The following is a 16,721-nucleotide window of genomic DNA, read 5'->3' on the forward strand; positions in this document are numbered from 1 at the left end:
AAGTCATCTGAGCGCACATTCCCTTACAGTGAATGAACACATGAAGAGTCGTAGTGACAGAGTGAACACATGAAGAGTTGTAGTGAACACGTGAAGAGTCGTAGTGACTGAGTGAACACATGAAGAGTCATAGTGAACACGTGAAGTGTCGTAGTGACAGAGTAAACACATGAAGAGTCGTAGTGAACACATGAAGAGTCGTAGTGAACACATGAAGAGTCGTAGTGACCGAGTGAACACATGAAGAGTCGTAGTGAACACATGAAGAGTCGTAGTGACCGAGTGAACACATGAAGAGTCGTAGTGAACACATGAAGAGTCGTAGTGAACACGTGAAGTGTCGTAGTGACCGAGTGAACACATGAAGAGTCGTAGTGAACACGTGAAGAGTCGTAGTGAACACATGAAGAGTCGTAGTGACCGAGTGAACACATGAAGAGTCGTAGTGAACACATGAAGAGTCGTAGTGAACACGTGAAGTGTCGTAGTGACCGAGTGAACACATGAAGAGTCGTAGTGAACACGTGAAGTGTCGTAGTGACCGAGTGAACACATGAAGAGTCGTAGTGAACACGTGAAGTGTTGTAGTGACCGAGTGAACACATGAAGAGTCGTAGTGAACACGTGAAAAGTCGTAGTGACCGAGTGAACACATGAAGAGTCGTAGTGAACACGTGAAGTGTCGTAGTGACCGAGTGAACACATGAAGAGTCGTAGTGAACACATGAAGTGTCGTAGTGATCGAGTGAACACATGAAGAGTCGTAGTGAACACATGAAGAGTCGTAGTGACCGAGTGAACACATGAAGAGTCGTAGTGACCGAGTGAACACATGAAGTGTCGTAGTGACCGAGTGAACACATGAAGAGTCGTAGTGAACACATGAAGAGTCGTAGTGAACAAGTGAAGAGTCGTAGTGACCGAGTGAACACATGAAGAGTCGTAGTGAACACGTGAAGAGTCGTAGTGACTGAGTGAACACATGAAGAGTCGTAGTGACCGAGTGAACACATGAAGTGTCGTAGTGACCGAGTGAACACATCAAGAGTCGTAGTGAACACATGAAGAGTCGTAGTGAACAAGTGAAGAGTCGTAGTGACCGAGTGAACACATGAAGAGTCGTAGTGAACATGTGAAGAGTCGTAGTGACTGAGTGAACACATGAAGAGCCGTAGTGACTGAGTGAACACATGAAGAGTCGTAGTGAACACAGGAAGAGTCGTAGTGAACACATGAAGTGTCGTAGTGACCGAGTGAACACATGAAGTGTCGTAGTGACCGAGTGAACACATGAAGTGTCGTAGTGACCGAGTGAACACATGAAGAGTCGTAGTGACAGAGTGAACACATGAAGAGTCGTAGTGAACACATGAAGAGTCGTAGTGAACACATGAAGTGTCGTAGTGAACAAGTGAAGAGTCATAGTGGCCGAGTGAACACATGAAGAGTTGTAGTGAACACATGAAGTGTCGTAGTGACCGAATGAACACATGAAGAGTCGTAGTGAACACATGAAGTGTCGTAGTGAACACATGAAGTGTCGTAGTGACCGAGTGAACACATGAAGTGTCGTAGTGACCGAGTGAACACATGAAGAGACGTAGTGACCGAGTGAACACATGAAGTGTCGTAGTGACCGAGTGAACACATGAAGAGTCGTAGTGAACACATGAAGAGTCGTAGTGACCGAGTGAACACATGAAGAGTCGTAGTGACCGAGTGAACACATGAAGTGTCGTAGTGACCGAGTGAACACATGAAGAGTCGTAGTGAACACATGAAGAGTCGTAGTGAACAAGTGAAGAGTCGTAGTGACCGAGTGAACACATGAAGAGTCGTAGTGAACACGTGAAGAGTCGTAGTGACTGAGTGAACACATGAAGAGTCGTAGTGACCGAGTGAACACATGAAGTGTCGTAGTGACCGAGTGAACACATCAAGAGTCGTAGTGAACACATGAAGAGTCGTAGTGAACAAGTGAAGAGTCGTAGTGACCGAGTGAACACATGAAGAGTCGTAGTGAACATGTGAAGAGTCGTAGTGACTGAGTGAACACATGAAGAGCCGTAGTGACTGAGTGAACACATGAAGAGTCGTAGTGAACACAGGAAGAGTCGTAGTGAACACATGAAGTGTCGTAGTGACCGAGTGAACACATGAAGTGTCGTAGTGACCGAGTGAACACATGAAGTGTCGTAGTGACCGAGTGAACACATAAAGAGTCGTAGTGAACACATGAAGAGTCGTAGTGACCGAGTGAACACATCAAGAGTCGTAGTGAACACATGAAGAGTCGTAGTGAACACATGAAGAGTCGTAGTGACCGAGTGAACACATGAAGTGTCGTAGTGACCGAGTGAACACATGAAGAGTCGTAGTGAACACATGAAGAGTCGTAGTGACCGAGTGAACACGTGAAGAGTCGTAGTGAACAAGTGAAGAGTCGTAGTGACCGAGTGAACACATGAAGAGTCGTCGTGAACACATGAAGTGTTGTAGTGACCGAGTGAACACATGAAGAGTCGTAGTGACCGAGTGAACACATGAAGAGACGTAGTGACCGAGTGAACACATGAAGAGTCGTAGTGATCGAGTGAACACATGAAGTGTCGTAGTGACCGAGTGAACACATGAAGAGTTGTAGTGAACACATGAAGAGTCGTAGTGACCGAGTGAACACATGAAGTGTCGTAGTGACCGAGTGAACACATCAAGAGTTGTAGTGAACACATGAAGAGTCGTAGTGAACAAGTGAAGAGTCGTAGTGACCGAGTGAACACATGAAGAGTCGTAGTGAACACGTGAAGAGTCGTAGTGACTGAGTGAACACATGAAGAGTCGTAGTGAACACGTGAAGAGTCGTAGTGACTGAGTGAACACATGAAGAGTCGTAGTGAACACAGGAAGAGTCGTAGTGAACACATGAAGAGTCGTAGTGACCGAGTGAACACATGAAGTGTCGTAGTGACCGAGTGAACACATGAAGAGTCGTAGTGAACACATGAAGAGTCGTAGTGAACAAGTGAAGAGTCGTAGTGAACAAGTGAAGAGTCGTAGTGACCGAGTGAACACATGAAGAGTCGTAGTGACCGAGTGAACACATGAAGAGTCGTAGTGAACACATGAAGAGTCGTAGTGAACAAGTGAAGAGTCGTAGTGAACAAGTGAAGAGTCGTAGTGACCGAGTGAACACATGAAGAGTCGTAGTGAACAAGTGAAGAGTCGTAGTGAACACATGAAGAGTCGTAGTGACAGAGTGAACACATGAAGAGTCGTAGTGACAGAGTGAACACATGAAGAGTCGTAGTGACAGAGTGAACACATAAAGAGTCGTAGTGAACACATGAAGAGTCGTAGTGACTGAGTGAACACATAAAGAGTCGTAGTGAACACATGAAGAGTCATTGTGACTGAGTGAACACATGAAGAGTCGCAGTGAACACATGAAGAGTCATAGTGAACACATGAAGAGTCGTAGTGACTGAGTGAACACATAAAGAGTCGTAGTGAACACATGAAGAGTCATAGTGACTGAGTGAACACATGAAGAGTCGCAGTGAACACATGAAGAGTCATTGTGACTGAGTGAACACATGAAGAGTCGCAGTGAACACATGAAGAGTCATAGTGAACACATGAAGAGTCATTGTGACTGAGTGAACACATGAAGAGTCGTAGTGAACACATGAAGAGTCAATGTGACTGAGTGAACACATGAAGAGTCGTAGTGACTGATTGATGTTCATTTACTCCCACAGTGTGTCTGTAGAACATCTCTTACATCATGCTCTTTCTCTTCCTTTGAGTTACTGAATGTAAACTACGACTGTAATGGCGTCTCTGCCTCGTGGTCACACAGGAAGCTGGAGCAGGAGCACAGAGAGAAGCTGGCAGCCGTCCGGTCGGAGCTGACCAAAGAGATGGACCTGATGCAGCAGCAGGCCGGCCTGCAGCGCGAGGAGCTGGAGGCGGAGGTGGAGAAGATCAAAGAGGATGAATGTTTTCTCAGAGACCACCTGTCCATCTCTGTCAAGGTACCAAACAGAACCACCTGCTGATGTGTTTCCTTCACAACATGTAGCTGAAACTGATTTAACAAACAGACATTACAGCCTGTTTGTCATTTCAAACGAAACCATCTTTGATTTTTATATTTCTGTAAGTGAACATGAGGTCATCAGTGTTTGTTTGTAGGAGAACAGACGTCTGGAGATGGAGCTGCTGGACAGCACCGACAAACTTGAGGAGGCTCAGATCCAGATCAGCAAACTGCAGAGCAGTTTGGACAACATTATAAAAGAGAGGGTGAGAAACCTGAACATGTCACAGAGACATTTCACCTCTGACCTTTGTGTCTTTTATTTCTTTCAAACTCCTCCCCTTTGATGTCTTCACTTCCTGTAGTTTGGAGACTTGGACCTTGGCAGTGCAGACCTCTTCCTGCAGGAGGAACGTATTAAACAGCTCCGCAGCAGCTACGAGGCTCAGTGCAGGGTAACTGTCTTTAAGGTGAAGAAGTGAAACACTGAGAAAGGTCAGAGGTCATGTGTAACGCTCTCTGTTGTTGTCAGGAGCTGCAGGATCGAATCGACGAGCTGCAGTCAGAGCTGCAGGAGTTTCACGGCCTCGGACGAGTTCTGCAGCCCGGACAAAAAAGTCTCTGTGAGGAGCTGGAGACCAAGAGCCCGGGCATGGAGTCTGATCCAGGTTGGTGTGATGACACACACACACACACACACACACACACACACACACACAGACACAGACACACACACACACAGACACAGACACACACACACACACACACACACACACACACACACACACACACACACACACACACACACACACACACACACACTGATCTTTGAGTTTAACTTTTTGCAGGAATCGGCTCAGAGGACGTTCAGACGTTCAGCATGAGCCTGGAGGCAGAGATGATGTTGGAGCAGCTGAAGGAGCAGCACCTTCAGGAGATGGAGGATTTAAGAAAGCAGCTGGAGAGGAAGGTGAGCGGAGAAGAAACCTGCAGGGTTTTACTGTGTTGTGAACTGGAGCAGAAAAGAGCAGTGAGGTCCAGGTAGTAAACCAACAAGATATAAATCCCCTAGATGGGCAGTCTCACACAGACCTCCAGCTGACCTTAGTCTCCTTCAGATCTCTGCCCAGCTGCTCTGATGTCATCGTCTGTCTCTGACATCATATATATGTTTATAGTTCTTAAATAACTCACACGATCGTTTTCTTCTTCTTTGTTTTGATCTGCTGCTCTGGCTCAAACTGTTTCACTGCTCCACACTGCCCCTCATGGTCCCTGGAGGTATTACAACATCTGGTCCATATCTGTTAGCTTCCAGAAAATGTTCAGAAGTATAAAGGACATGAACACAGAGCACGGACTGAAGGCTCCGACTGTATCTGTATGTGTGTGTCAGACGGAGATGCTAAATGAGCCTTTACAGGGGTTTATGCTAAGCTAAGCTAAGTCATTTAGCTACCTTCTTTACATTATAAATATAATATTTATAAATAAATAAATAAATGTAATACGGTCTGGAGTTGACTGGTGTATTGCTGTGCAGTTGAAGATTGATAACAAAGTGTTCACTATTTTGAATGTATACACACATTATGAGTGTCAGGAACATGAGGATGTATACTTGAACAGTCTTGCATTTATTAACTTATTTATTCATGACAATCAGTCTAGTAGTGTTTTTGTGGTTGGTGATATGAATGCTGATATTTCAGATAGAAGGTCAATATTTGCTAAACATATGTCACAGTTTTGTGATGATAACAGACTTTTATTATCCAGCCAAATCCTTTACCGGATTATCATACTATGGGAAAACTGATATCCTTCTTAGTGGTGTATATTTACCGGAGGTGCAATTATGTGTTCTGATGTAAACTGTAATGACATTTCTCACTGTAAAGATCTCTGTGTACAATGATATTGTTGGAGCTGTGTATGAGGCCAGCAGGTCATATCATAATTATTCTAAAAGGGTAAATTCTAACACCAAGCCAGGTTGGAGAAAGCATGTAGCTGCTCATCATGCAGAAGCTAAGGAGGCATTTAAAGCTTGGGTTCAGGAAGGCTGACCCACACAGTCCTGGATTATAAAAAGCTTACTCTCTCAAGGTATAAATATGCAGTTCGTTATATATCCAAAAATGAACAAATGATGAGAGCAGACTCTACGGCTGAAAAGCTGCTAAATAAGAATGTCATTGAATTTTGGAAGGAGGTGAGAACTCTAAACAGGAGCAATACATTGAGGGAGTCTCTGGAGCTGATAACAACTCTGGAGCATGGACAATTATAGACCAATCGCACTGGCAAGTGTGATTTCCAAAGTTCTGGAGAGTATTCTTTTAGATCGATTGGGTGATTATATTAATACCAGAGACAATCAGTTTGGTTTCAAACTGAAGCATGGCACTGAGTTGTGTATCTGTTCTAATTGTCGTTATTGATGCCTCTAAGGTATTTGATAGAGTCAATCACCAGAAGCTATTCAAAAAATTAAATCCAAAGGGTGTACCTGCTAGCATTATAAGAATACTTGCATACTGGTATGCTAACCAGAGTATACAAGTCAGATGGGGCAGTCGTGTCTCTGGTCCCTTCAGGGTTGGTAATGGAGTTCAACAAGGGGGGCTACTGTCACCAGCCCTCTTCAACCTGTATATGAACGGTTTATCTGAACAACTGAACGGCTGTAGAACGGGCTGTATGATTGGCAACACTGTGATAAACCATCTCATGTATGCGGATGATTTGACCATTTTCTCTCCCAGTAGTGCTGGCTTTCAGCAGCTGTTAAATGTGTGTACAGAATATGGTGCCAAACATGATGTGCAATATAACTCAGATAAGAGCAGTGTGATGATATGTAGGGCAAAGGGAGATAAGGACCTCCACTTTCCACAGTTTTATCTTTCTGGGGAAGAACTTTGTGTTTGTTATAAAGCCAAATACCTCGGACACTTTACAACAGATCAAATGTCTGACGATGATGACATTTTTAGACAGTGTGGTACATTATATGCCCAGGCCAATATTTTGGCAAAACATTTTTTACTATTTTTTTTTACTTATTTTTTGTATTGTATGTCTTTTAAAATGGACCTTGAGTCTAATAATAAAAGTTGATGATGATGATGACATTCTTTGCATCAACAGATCAATGAGTTCGACCAGATGGTAGAGAAGCAGAGGGCCACACACGACGAGCAGAAGGCCGCCTTAGCGCTGCAGCACCAGCAGGAGGTCCAGGCTCTGAGGGAGGAGACGGATCGTTTTCAGGTCCAGACTCAGGAGCTCCAGAGCCGGCTGCAGGAGGCTCATCAGGAGCGGACGCAGGCCGAGGAGAGGAAGGAGCTTGAGGACCTGCAGGAGGTGAAACGTCTCAGACAACAGCTGCTGGAGACACACACTCACAGCGCTCACCTGGAGGAGCGGCTGAAGACTCTAGAAGATCAGCAGGAGCAGAGCATGGAGGAGCTGAGGAGACAGCATGCTGAGGAGATCAGGAGACTGGAGGAGGAGCATGTGGAGATCTGTGAAGACAGACTGAGAGAGGAGAGACAGAAAGTACAGGGAGAGAAGGCAGAGTTAGAGAAAAGACTGTTAGAGGATTATCAGACAGAGAAGAAGCTGCTGCAGCAGAGCCAAGAGGAGGAGCTGAAGATCAGAGGAGAGGAGGTGAAGAGGAGGTGTGAGGAGAAGTGTGAGGAGGTAGTGCAGAGCCTGACGGAGAAGTGGCACAGAGAGAAGGCTCAGTTAGACGAGCACAACAACGAGGCTCTGCAGCTGCTGTTAGAGGAGGAGATGTTGAGGCTGGTCAGGGAGCAGGAGGAGAAGGAGGCCACGCTCAGGGAGCAGCTGGAGGAGCGCCATGAGGAGGCTCTGCTGAGAGAGAGAGGGAGGGTACAGGTGAGGGAGGAGCAGCTGGAGGAGGAGAGGGAGCAGCTGGAGAGAGAGAAGGAGAAGGAGGAGAAGAGGCTGCAGGTGTTGATTTCAGAGGAGAGGGCTCTTCTAGAGGAACGCCACCAAGAGGCCGTGAAGGAGCTGACGGCCAATCACAGCGAGGAGAGGGAGGCCCTGAGCAGCACGCTGGACAAACTACGAGAAGACATCGTCCACGAGAGGTGAGACTTCCTGTTTGTAATGTCTGACCTCACTCAGGTGCCACTTTGATATCAAACACAACTCATTCCTGTTTCCATCACACAAACATCATGGAGACGTTTTCTCGTTTTCTCCTGAACGCAGAGCACCACAGACGTTAGCTCTTTAAAAAAAAACACAACGAGTTCAAACTGACAGCACTGAAAAGTAAAGTCGCCTCAAAGCTTTTAAGATTTCATTAAAAATCGGTGTCGGTATCGTCGTCGGTATTGTCGCCGGTGTGGTCAGTTGAAGGTTTTATCTGAGTGTGTGTTTCACGATGACGAGCTCAGACTGTTGATGAAATAAAAGAATGTTTACTAATAATAAATAAACATTTTAAATACTAATCAGGAGAGAAATCCAGAGCAGCTTCACGCTGAGAATCAAAGAAGTAGAAGATCGTTTCTCAGGCGACCACGAGGCGCTGGAAAAGCGTTTCCAAGCGGATGTCATGAGACTGGAACAGAACTACCAAACCCAGCTGAAGGCTCTCTCTGACGGCCACGCCCAGCAGGAGCTCCTGTGGGAGGCTCAGATCCAGGAGGCGGAGGAGCACAGGGGACTGCTGGAGGAGAGGGAACGCCACGAGCTGCAGGCTGGTCATCAACAGGAAGTAGAAGAACTGGTCATGAAAAACCAGCAGCTGCAGAACGAGCTGCTGGACTTCATCAGCATGGCTCAGACCAAAGAGATCGAGCTCAGCATGCAGCTCAACGACCTCCATAACCGTCTGCAGGAGAGCCTGAAGACCAAAGACGAGCTCCTGGCTCAGGCGGAGAAGAAAGCCTGCGAGATCGAACTCCTTCTCAACCAGACGGTGGATGACTTTAAACACGAGAGAGAAGAACATGTGAGCAGCCAGACGCAGCTTCAGACTCAGTACAACCAGCTGCTGAGCATGTCTGAGAGGCAGAGCGCCGAGCGGATGGATCTGCTGCATGAGCGCGACCATTGGAAGTTACGGATGGAGGAGATGGAGATGCTGCTGGAACAGGCCACGCTGGACTTTGAGGTTGAGAGGGAGGAGCTACAGGAACGCACATCAATGCTTCAGAGAAACCAGGAGAAAGAGAGAGAGGAGCTGGTGGCAGAGAGACATGCTCTCCAAAAGAGAGTGAGAGACTTAGACATGAAGCTAAGACAGGCTTTGTCTTACACAGAACATGTTATGGAAGGAGAAGACAGAGAAACATGGAGGGATCCTCCTGACCTGGATAATAACCATTCAGAGAGAGAGGGGGAGGGGTCATCTCCTCAGGAAGTCCGTAGTTCAGATGAAGATACTCAGAACAAAGAGGCTCTGGAGTCGTTTGAGGAGGAGGATCCCGTGGGGCTGGAGGACTCAGCTGACCCACATAAAGTGTGTGTGGGTTCTCCAGAGAGGCCTTTCAGCGTGAGAGAAGCTGGACATGTTTGTGATTCTGAGGGTGACTGTGCACCTGACGCTGTGGACAGTCTGGATGAAGGAAAGGAGAGGGAGCCTTCAGTGGTGAGACCACAGGCCACAGAGGAAAACGTCCTCCTGCTGGAGAAGATTTCTCTGCTTCAACAGAAGACGGAGCTGCTGGAGAATCTTCTGGCTCACAACAGTGAAAAGATGAAAAATGGCCAACAGATACTGGAGGAGAACTATGGCCTGAAAGTGAAGATGCTGCTGTTAATGGAGCACGTGAAAGAGCTGGAGATCAAGGCCTTGAAGATGACTGACCTGCAGATCCGATATGAAGACTGCTTGTGTGAAAACTCCAAAGTGAAGGAGCAGAATGTGGAGCTGGAGAAGAGAGTGTGGAGCCTGGAGAGCAGGATGAGTCTGTTCCCGGAGCTCCAGGATCAGGTGGTTCTGGTGGATGAGATCAGCAGGATGAGGGACGAGAACAATAAACTCTCTGAGCTGTTTGCTGAGCTGGAGAGGAGCAGGGAGAGTCTGTTGGCCGAACGCCCGGACACCGGAGCGCCCGAGAGCCTGGCTGACGAGTCCCTGCTGGATCAAGATCTGGAGGGATGCTGTGAGGAGTTTGAGGAGCAGAACAGCAGACTCCGCCGAGCCATCACGGAGCTCCAGAGCAGGTCTCAGACATTAAACCAAACAACACAGACGCAGAGGTAACGCAGAGAAACACTGTGATCCCGCCCCCTCTGAGTCCCTCCCCCTTCGAGTCCCGCCCCCTCTGAGTCTCTGATCCTCAGAGTCCCACCCATCTGAATCCCGCCCCCTCCAAGTCCCGCCCCTCTGAGTACCGCCCCCTCTGAGTCCCACCCCTTCAAGTCTCTGACCCTGTGCTGCTGTGATTCCTGAAGCCTGGTAATCTTTTTGTCCCGGACTCATAGTAGAGCTTTATTAGGATCCTGAACCCGTCTAGTGATACGTCCTGTAGATCCACGAGGAACGTTCATGAATCATAGAATAAGATACTTTCAGTGTGTTTCCTCCACAAATGTTTTTCTTTGTAGTTCTGATCTCGTGTTCTGTCTACAGATCTGAGACCAGCCGCCTGGCTGAAGAAAACTTTGTCCTCAGGAAGAAGATCACCACGCTGAAGGAAGAGGACCTGAAGGAGGCCCAGGGAGAGCTAATGTAGGAACACACCCTCACTAACTCTCAATGTTGTTTTTATTTCATCATCACATTTTCTATTTCTGTTTGATTCCAGACAAAAGTTGGAGCACTTAAAGAAAGGGAAGATGTCAGCTCAGAGGGTGGCAGAGAACCTTAAGAAACAGGTGAAGTATGAGGTCACTAAGACAAAGTCTGTATGAACCGTGGGCGGAGTCTCAGTGATGTCATCAGTGTCTGTGAAGAGGAGTTATGAAGCTGAGTGATGGAAGAAATACTGACTCCAACACTCGTTAGATCAATCTAGAAAAAGTCAGGTAGGCAGAGACAAACAGCTGACACACCCCCACCTGTCATTCAAATAGGCCACGCCCCTAATCATTTGTGACTCTAATCCTTAATATCATTAATCAGATGAGTTATACAAAATGTGTGTTCCAGACTGTAAACATATTTATTGTGGGGTGCAAGCAGACAGCCTCTAGTGGACGCTTGAGGAACTGCAGTGTTTTTGCACTTCTGCTTCATTTGGAACTCCCGAGGTTTCTGTCGGGTTTCAGTCATGCTAGCAGCTGTGTGAAGATGTACTTTGCTAAAAGCTAACATGCTAACAGCAGTATTTACATGACTCTGTGACTCCACCTGAGACTCCACCTGAGACTCTGTGACTCCACCTGAGACTCAGAGGATCCACCTGAGACTCAGAGGATCCACCTGAGACTCTGAGACTCCACCTGAGACTCAGAGGATCCACCTGAGACTCTGTGACTCCACCTGAGACTCTGAGGATCCACATGAGACTCTGAGGATCCACCTGAGACTCTGTGACTCCACCTGAGACTCTGAGGATCCACCTGAGACTCTGAGGATCCACATGAGACTCTGAGGATCCACCTGAGACTCTGTGACTCCACCTGAGATGTTGTGACTCCACCTGAGATGTTGTGACTCCACCTGAGACTCTGAGGATCCACCTGAGACTCTGTGACTCCACCTGAGATGTTGTGACTCCACCTGAGATGTTGTGACTCCACCTGAGACTCTGAGGATCCACCTGAGACTCTGTGACTCCACCTGAGACTCTGAGGATCCACATGAGACTCTGTGACTCCACCTGAGACTCTGTGACTCCACCTGAGACTCTGAGGATCCACCTGAGACTCTGTGACTCCACCTGAGACTCTGAGGATCCACATGAGACTCTGAGGATCCACCTGAGACTCTGTGACTCCACCTGAGACTCTGTGACTCCACCTGAGACTCAGAGGATCCACCTGAGACTCTGTGACTCCACCTGAGACTCTGTGACTCCACCTGAGACTCTGAGGATCCACCTGAGACTCTGTGACTCCACCTGAGACTCTGAGGATCCACCTGAGACTCTGTGACTCCACCTGAGACTCTGAGGATCCACATGAGACTCTGAGGATCCACCTGAGACTCTGTGACTCTACCTGAGACTCTGTGACTCTACCTGAGACTCTGTGACTCCACCTGAGACTCTGAGACTCCACCTGAGACTCTGAGGATCCACCTGAGACTCTGAGGATCCACATGAGACTCTGTGACTCCACCTGAGACTCTGTGACTCCACCTGAGACTCTGAGGATCCACATGAGACTCTGAGGATCCACCTGAGACTCTGTGACTCCACCTGAGACTCTGAGGATCCACCTGAGACTCTGAGGATCCACATGAGACTCTGAGGATCCACCTGAGACTCTGTGACTCCACCTGAGATGTTGTGACTCCACCTGAGATGTTGTGACTCCACCTGAGACTCTGAGGATCCACCTGAGACTCTGTGACTCCACCTGAGATGTTGTGACTCCAGCTGCGTCTCCACCCTGATCAGATCTCTTTCCCTCTTTTTATGCTGTTTGACACCAACAAAACTTGTTGGTCATGAAAAACCAGCAGCTGCTGGACTTCATCAACATGACCCAGACCAAAGAGATGGAGCTCAACGACCTCCATAACCGTCTGCAGGAGAGCCTGAAGACAAAGACGAGCTCCTGGCTCAGTCTTAGAAGAAAGCCTGCGAGATCACCAGTTGGTTGCTAACATACAGCAGAGGGCTCTCCTGACCAGTCAGCTGTTGTCTGAAGGTGTATCCACTGGGAGCACCGGCCGAGGTGTCAGGGCTCCCGGTGTGGCCTGTAACCTGTGGTTTGTGACTTCGTCCTTTGTTTACAGTCTGATTGACACAGGAGAATATAGAATGGTGATGGAGTCAAGCAACACCTTGTTCACACTCACACTAAACTCCAGGGACCGTATTCACAAACATCCTGAGAATCCTCTCAGAGAGCTCCTAACTTAGACTCTGGTTGAGTAAGAGACAGAAACTTTTATCTTACTGAGGAGGCGTGGTCAACCCGTTGCTAGGTATGACACATTTTTTCAGAAGCTGTGATTGGTTGATCCAAAAAATTTATAAAAAAAGTCAAACAGAATATAGTCAGACATTGTATAATTATGAACTCTATGAAATTAGCAGATATATATACTTTAAAAGTATATAAGCCACAAGATGTTTGAAATCACATGCCCACTTGTATAGCAGCTTCTTTACATGCTGATAGTTACATCAGCCTGTAAAGCGGACACTTTCCGCACTGTACAGACGAGACACCTTTTCATTCTCTGGAGGAAGGCTGCGGTACTCTTATAATGATAGTCGTCTTGTCCTGCAGATCAGCGAGCTGCGTCTGCAGAGCCAGCAGCTGGAGGACGAGAACGGGATGCTGTCCGAGAAAAACGCCCAAAACATTGTGGACATGGAGACTCTCAGACAGCAGCTGGCTGAGCTGATAAAGGACGAGGACCAGAACAAGGTAAACAGCTTTTGATGAGAGATTGATGGTCTTCATGGTGTGGCTGTCTGGTTGTAGTGGGTAGTTAATCGTGGTTGTTTTGTGTTAGCTGACAGCGTGTGTGTCTGCTCTGGAGGCTGAGCTGACCGCAGCTCTGGAGGATGCTGCAAAGCTTGAGGAGAGAAATGTCCAGCTGTCAGAGCAGCTTTCTGAGCTCAGAGAGAAGGTGAGCACCACACCATGGACACGTGTACCCTACCCCTAATCCTGGAGGTCACAGCTCACAGGTGTACTGTATTGACCACATCAATTTAAACAAATGGTACATTCACACACTGATGGTAGAGGCTGCTGTGTAAAGAGTCCATCAGTATTAACTCATCCATTCATACACATTCACACACTGATGGTAGAGGCTGCTGAGTAAAGAGTCCATCAGTATTAACTCATCCATTCATACACATTCACACACTGATGGTAGAGGCTGCTGAGTAAAGAGTCCATCAGTATTAACTCATCCATTCAAACACATTCACACACTGATGGTAGAGGCTGCTGTGTAAAGAGTCAATCAGTATTAACTCATCCATTCAAACACATTCACACACTGATGGTAGAGGCTGCTGAGTAAAGAGTCCATCAGTATTAACTCATCCATTCAAACACATTCACACACTGATGGTAGAGGCTGCTGTGTAAAGAGTCAATCAGTATTAACTCATCCATTCAAACACATTCACACACTGATGGTAGAGGCTGCTGTGTAAAGAGTCCATCAGTATTAACTCATCCATTCATACACTGATGGTGGAGGCTGCTGAGTAAAGAGTCAATCAGTATTAACTCATCCATTCATACACTGATGGTAGAGGCTGCTGAGTAAAGAGTCCATCAGTATTAACTCATCCATTCAAACACATTCACACACTGATGGTAGAGGCTGCTGTGTAAAGAGTCCGTCAGTATTAACTCATCCATTCAAACACATTCACACACTGATGGTAGAGGCTGCGGTGTGAAGCCTGTCAGGGACGTTGTCTTTGAGTCTGTGATCAGACCTACATGCTGACATGACTGTTTACTGCTGAGGTCCATAGAAGTCTTTAAAGATTTAAAATTGACAAAGAAACTGAAAAAGAAGATGTGACACAATGACGTTTCCAATGATGACCTGATTCTCTCCGTGTTCATCACAGAACCATGTTTTGGAGATGAGCCTGCACTCAAGCAGCCTCCAGAACACAAAGCTGTACAGAGAGGAGGTGTGTGGTCTGATGGAGCAGGACCAGCTGCTGCTGAGGAGGGAGAACGAGCGGCTTCAGGTCGAAGTTCACGACATCAGAGGAGACCTGCTGCAATCCAGAGAAAAGGTGAGACCAGGACCAGGACCAGAACCAGGGCTCTGGCTCATCCAGAGATACATGTGGCAGGACCAGAAGGGTTATGGAGCCTGTTTGTAATCCAGTAGTAGAACTGACCAATCACGTATCAGCAGGCGTCTTCAGTAGGTCAGTGTGGAGAGAAACAGAATGAATGATCTCATGACTCGATCAGATATCTGCACATCAGAGCAGCTGACGGCCTCTTCTACATCCAACATTCACACCTGAGCAAAAAATCTGTCAATCAGCGTTTAGATGTCCTGACCTCCTTGAATGCCTCAGAAATGATGGCTTACTAACTAACATTTAAAGTAGTTTTCTTCTCCTCTTGAATATTAGAGAGCTTGAGGTCAAACTCCCTCAGGGTTTGTTGTTCTGAGCTCTGTGTTCACACTGATGGAACCATCCGTCTAACCTCTAACATTTCTCCTCTCCTTGTTCCTGATCTCTGATCCCTCTCACTGAACGTGTGCAGATCCATCAGCTCGATGCCACCATCTCGTCCCTGAAGCAGAACCGACAGCAGAGCCAATCGTCTGCGCTTCAGACCGCCTTGGAGCAGGAGAACGCCACTCTGAGGCGGGAGCTGGAGGCTCAGCGGGAGCTCAACAAGGTACAGATTCAGTAACTCCTGTTGTCCATGTTACTCATGTTTTTTATGTTGCTCATATTGCTCATATTGCTCATGTTGTTTATCTTGCTCATGTTGTTCATGTTGGTTCACGTTGTTGCATGATGTTACTTGTTGTTGCATGTTGCTCCTGTTGTTGCTCATGTTTTTGCTCAGACCGGTTTGATCTGGTTTCAGGGCTGTGAGGCGTCTCGGGGTCATGCAGATGTGGAAAGTCTTCAACAGGAGAACGAGGCGCTCCGAGCTCAAATGACTCGAATGTCTTCACAGCTGATGGAGGTAAACTCTTTAACTCTTCTAAATTATATTAACGAGGTCAAAGGTCAGGAGTGATAGGCTCCTTCTCATGTTGTCAAAGTATTCGTGCAATTTAAACAGTGACAGGAGTTTGTCTGCAGTTTTTGACGTCCTCCTTCTCCTCTTCCTCAACCGCCTCCTCTTCCTCACCCGTCTCCTCTTCCTCACCTGTCTCCTCTTCTGTCTTGTTCAGTCGTTTCAGGCTCAGTTGGTGGGACTTCTACCTCCGTCTCCTCACAGGATCCCCAGGGGGCAGCATCGAGCTGAAGATCCAGACAACCAGCAGGTACAGAAACACCTTACCCCGCTTTTCCTGTATATATGTGTGTGTGTGCGTGTGCGTGTGCGTGTGCGTGTGCGTGCGTGCGTGCGTGCGTGCGTGCGTGCGTGCGTGCGTGCGCGTGTGCGTGTGTGTGTCTGCATGTCTACAGTCTGCTCGTTTTATATAAAACGATCATCCCTCAGACGACAAATTGGTCATGATCACCAGAGGTTAACTCATAGTTATCATAGTTCTGTTATTCGTGGTCACCAGAGGTTAACTCATAGTTATCATAGTTCTGTTATTCGTGGTCACCAGAGGTTAACTCATAGTTATCATGGTTCTGTTATTCGTGGTCACCAGAGGTTAAGTCATAGTTATCATGGTTCTGTTATTCGTGGTCACCAGAGGTTAAGTCATAGTTATCATGGTTCTGTTATTCATGGTCACCAGAGGTTAACTCATAGTTGTCATGGTTCTGTTATTCATGGTCACCAGAGGTTAACTCATAGTTATCATGGTTCTGTTATTCGTGGTCACCAGAGGTTAAGTCATAGTTATCATGGTTCTGTTATTCGTGGTCACCAGAGGTTAAGT

The 16,721-nt window shown here is 47.1% G+C and overlaps 1 protein-coding gene across 5 annotated transcripts in view; it reads left to right on the forward strand.

The window, feature by feature from the left end:
- Positions 1-16,721, forward strand: part of nin (ninein (GSK3B interacting protein)) — a 37,523-nt gene that overhangs the window by 14,027 nt on the left and 6,775 nt on the right. For 3 of the 5 annotated variants that reach the window (XM_065947680.1, XM_065947682.1, XM_065947679.1), the window contains exons 11-25: positions 3,860-4,034; positions 4,195-4,305; positions 4,405-4,494; positions 4,572-4,707; positions 4,888-5,009; positions 7,193-8,160; positions 8,534-10,285; positions 10,659-10,757; positions 10,834-10,903; positions 13,433-13,573; positions 13,662-13,778; positions 14,749-14,922; positions 15,410-15,547; positions 15,743-15,844; positions 16,056-16,148. In XM_065947680.1, the coding sequence (XP_065803752.1) occupies positions 3,860-4,034; positions 4,195-4,305; positions 4,405-4,494; positions 4,572-4,707; positions 4,888-5,009; positions 7,193-8,160; positions 8,534-10,285; positions 10,659-10,757; positions 10,834-10,903; positions 13,433-13,573; positions 13,662-13,778; positions 14,749-14,922; positions 15,410-15,547; positions 15,743-15,844; positions 16,056-16,148 (4,288 nt within the window). The remainder of the gene's footprint in view (positions 1-3,859; positions 4,035-4,194; positions 4,306-4,404; positions 4,495-4,571; positions 4,708-4,887; positions 5,010-7,192; positions 8,161-8,533; positions 10,286-10,658; positions 10,758-10,833; positions 10,904-13,432; positions 13,574-13,661; positions 13,779-14,748; positions 14,923-15,409; positions 15,548-15,742; positions 15,845-16,055; positions 16,149-16,721) is intronic. The other 2 variants (XM_065947681.1, XM_065947683.1) reach the window with 2 other exon arrangements.

The sequence above is a fragment of the Labrus bergylta genome, chromosome 18 (genome assembly GCF_963930695.1).
Source record: "Labrus bergylta chromosome 18, fLabBer1.1, whole genome shotgun sequence".
Taxonomy (NCBI): Eukaryota; Metazoa; Chordata; class Actinopteri; order Labriformes; family Labridae; genus Labrus; species Labrus bergylta.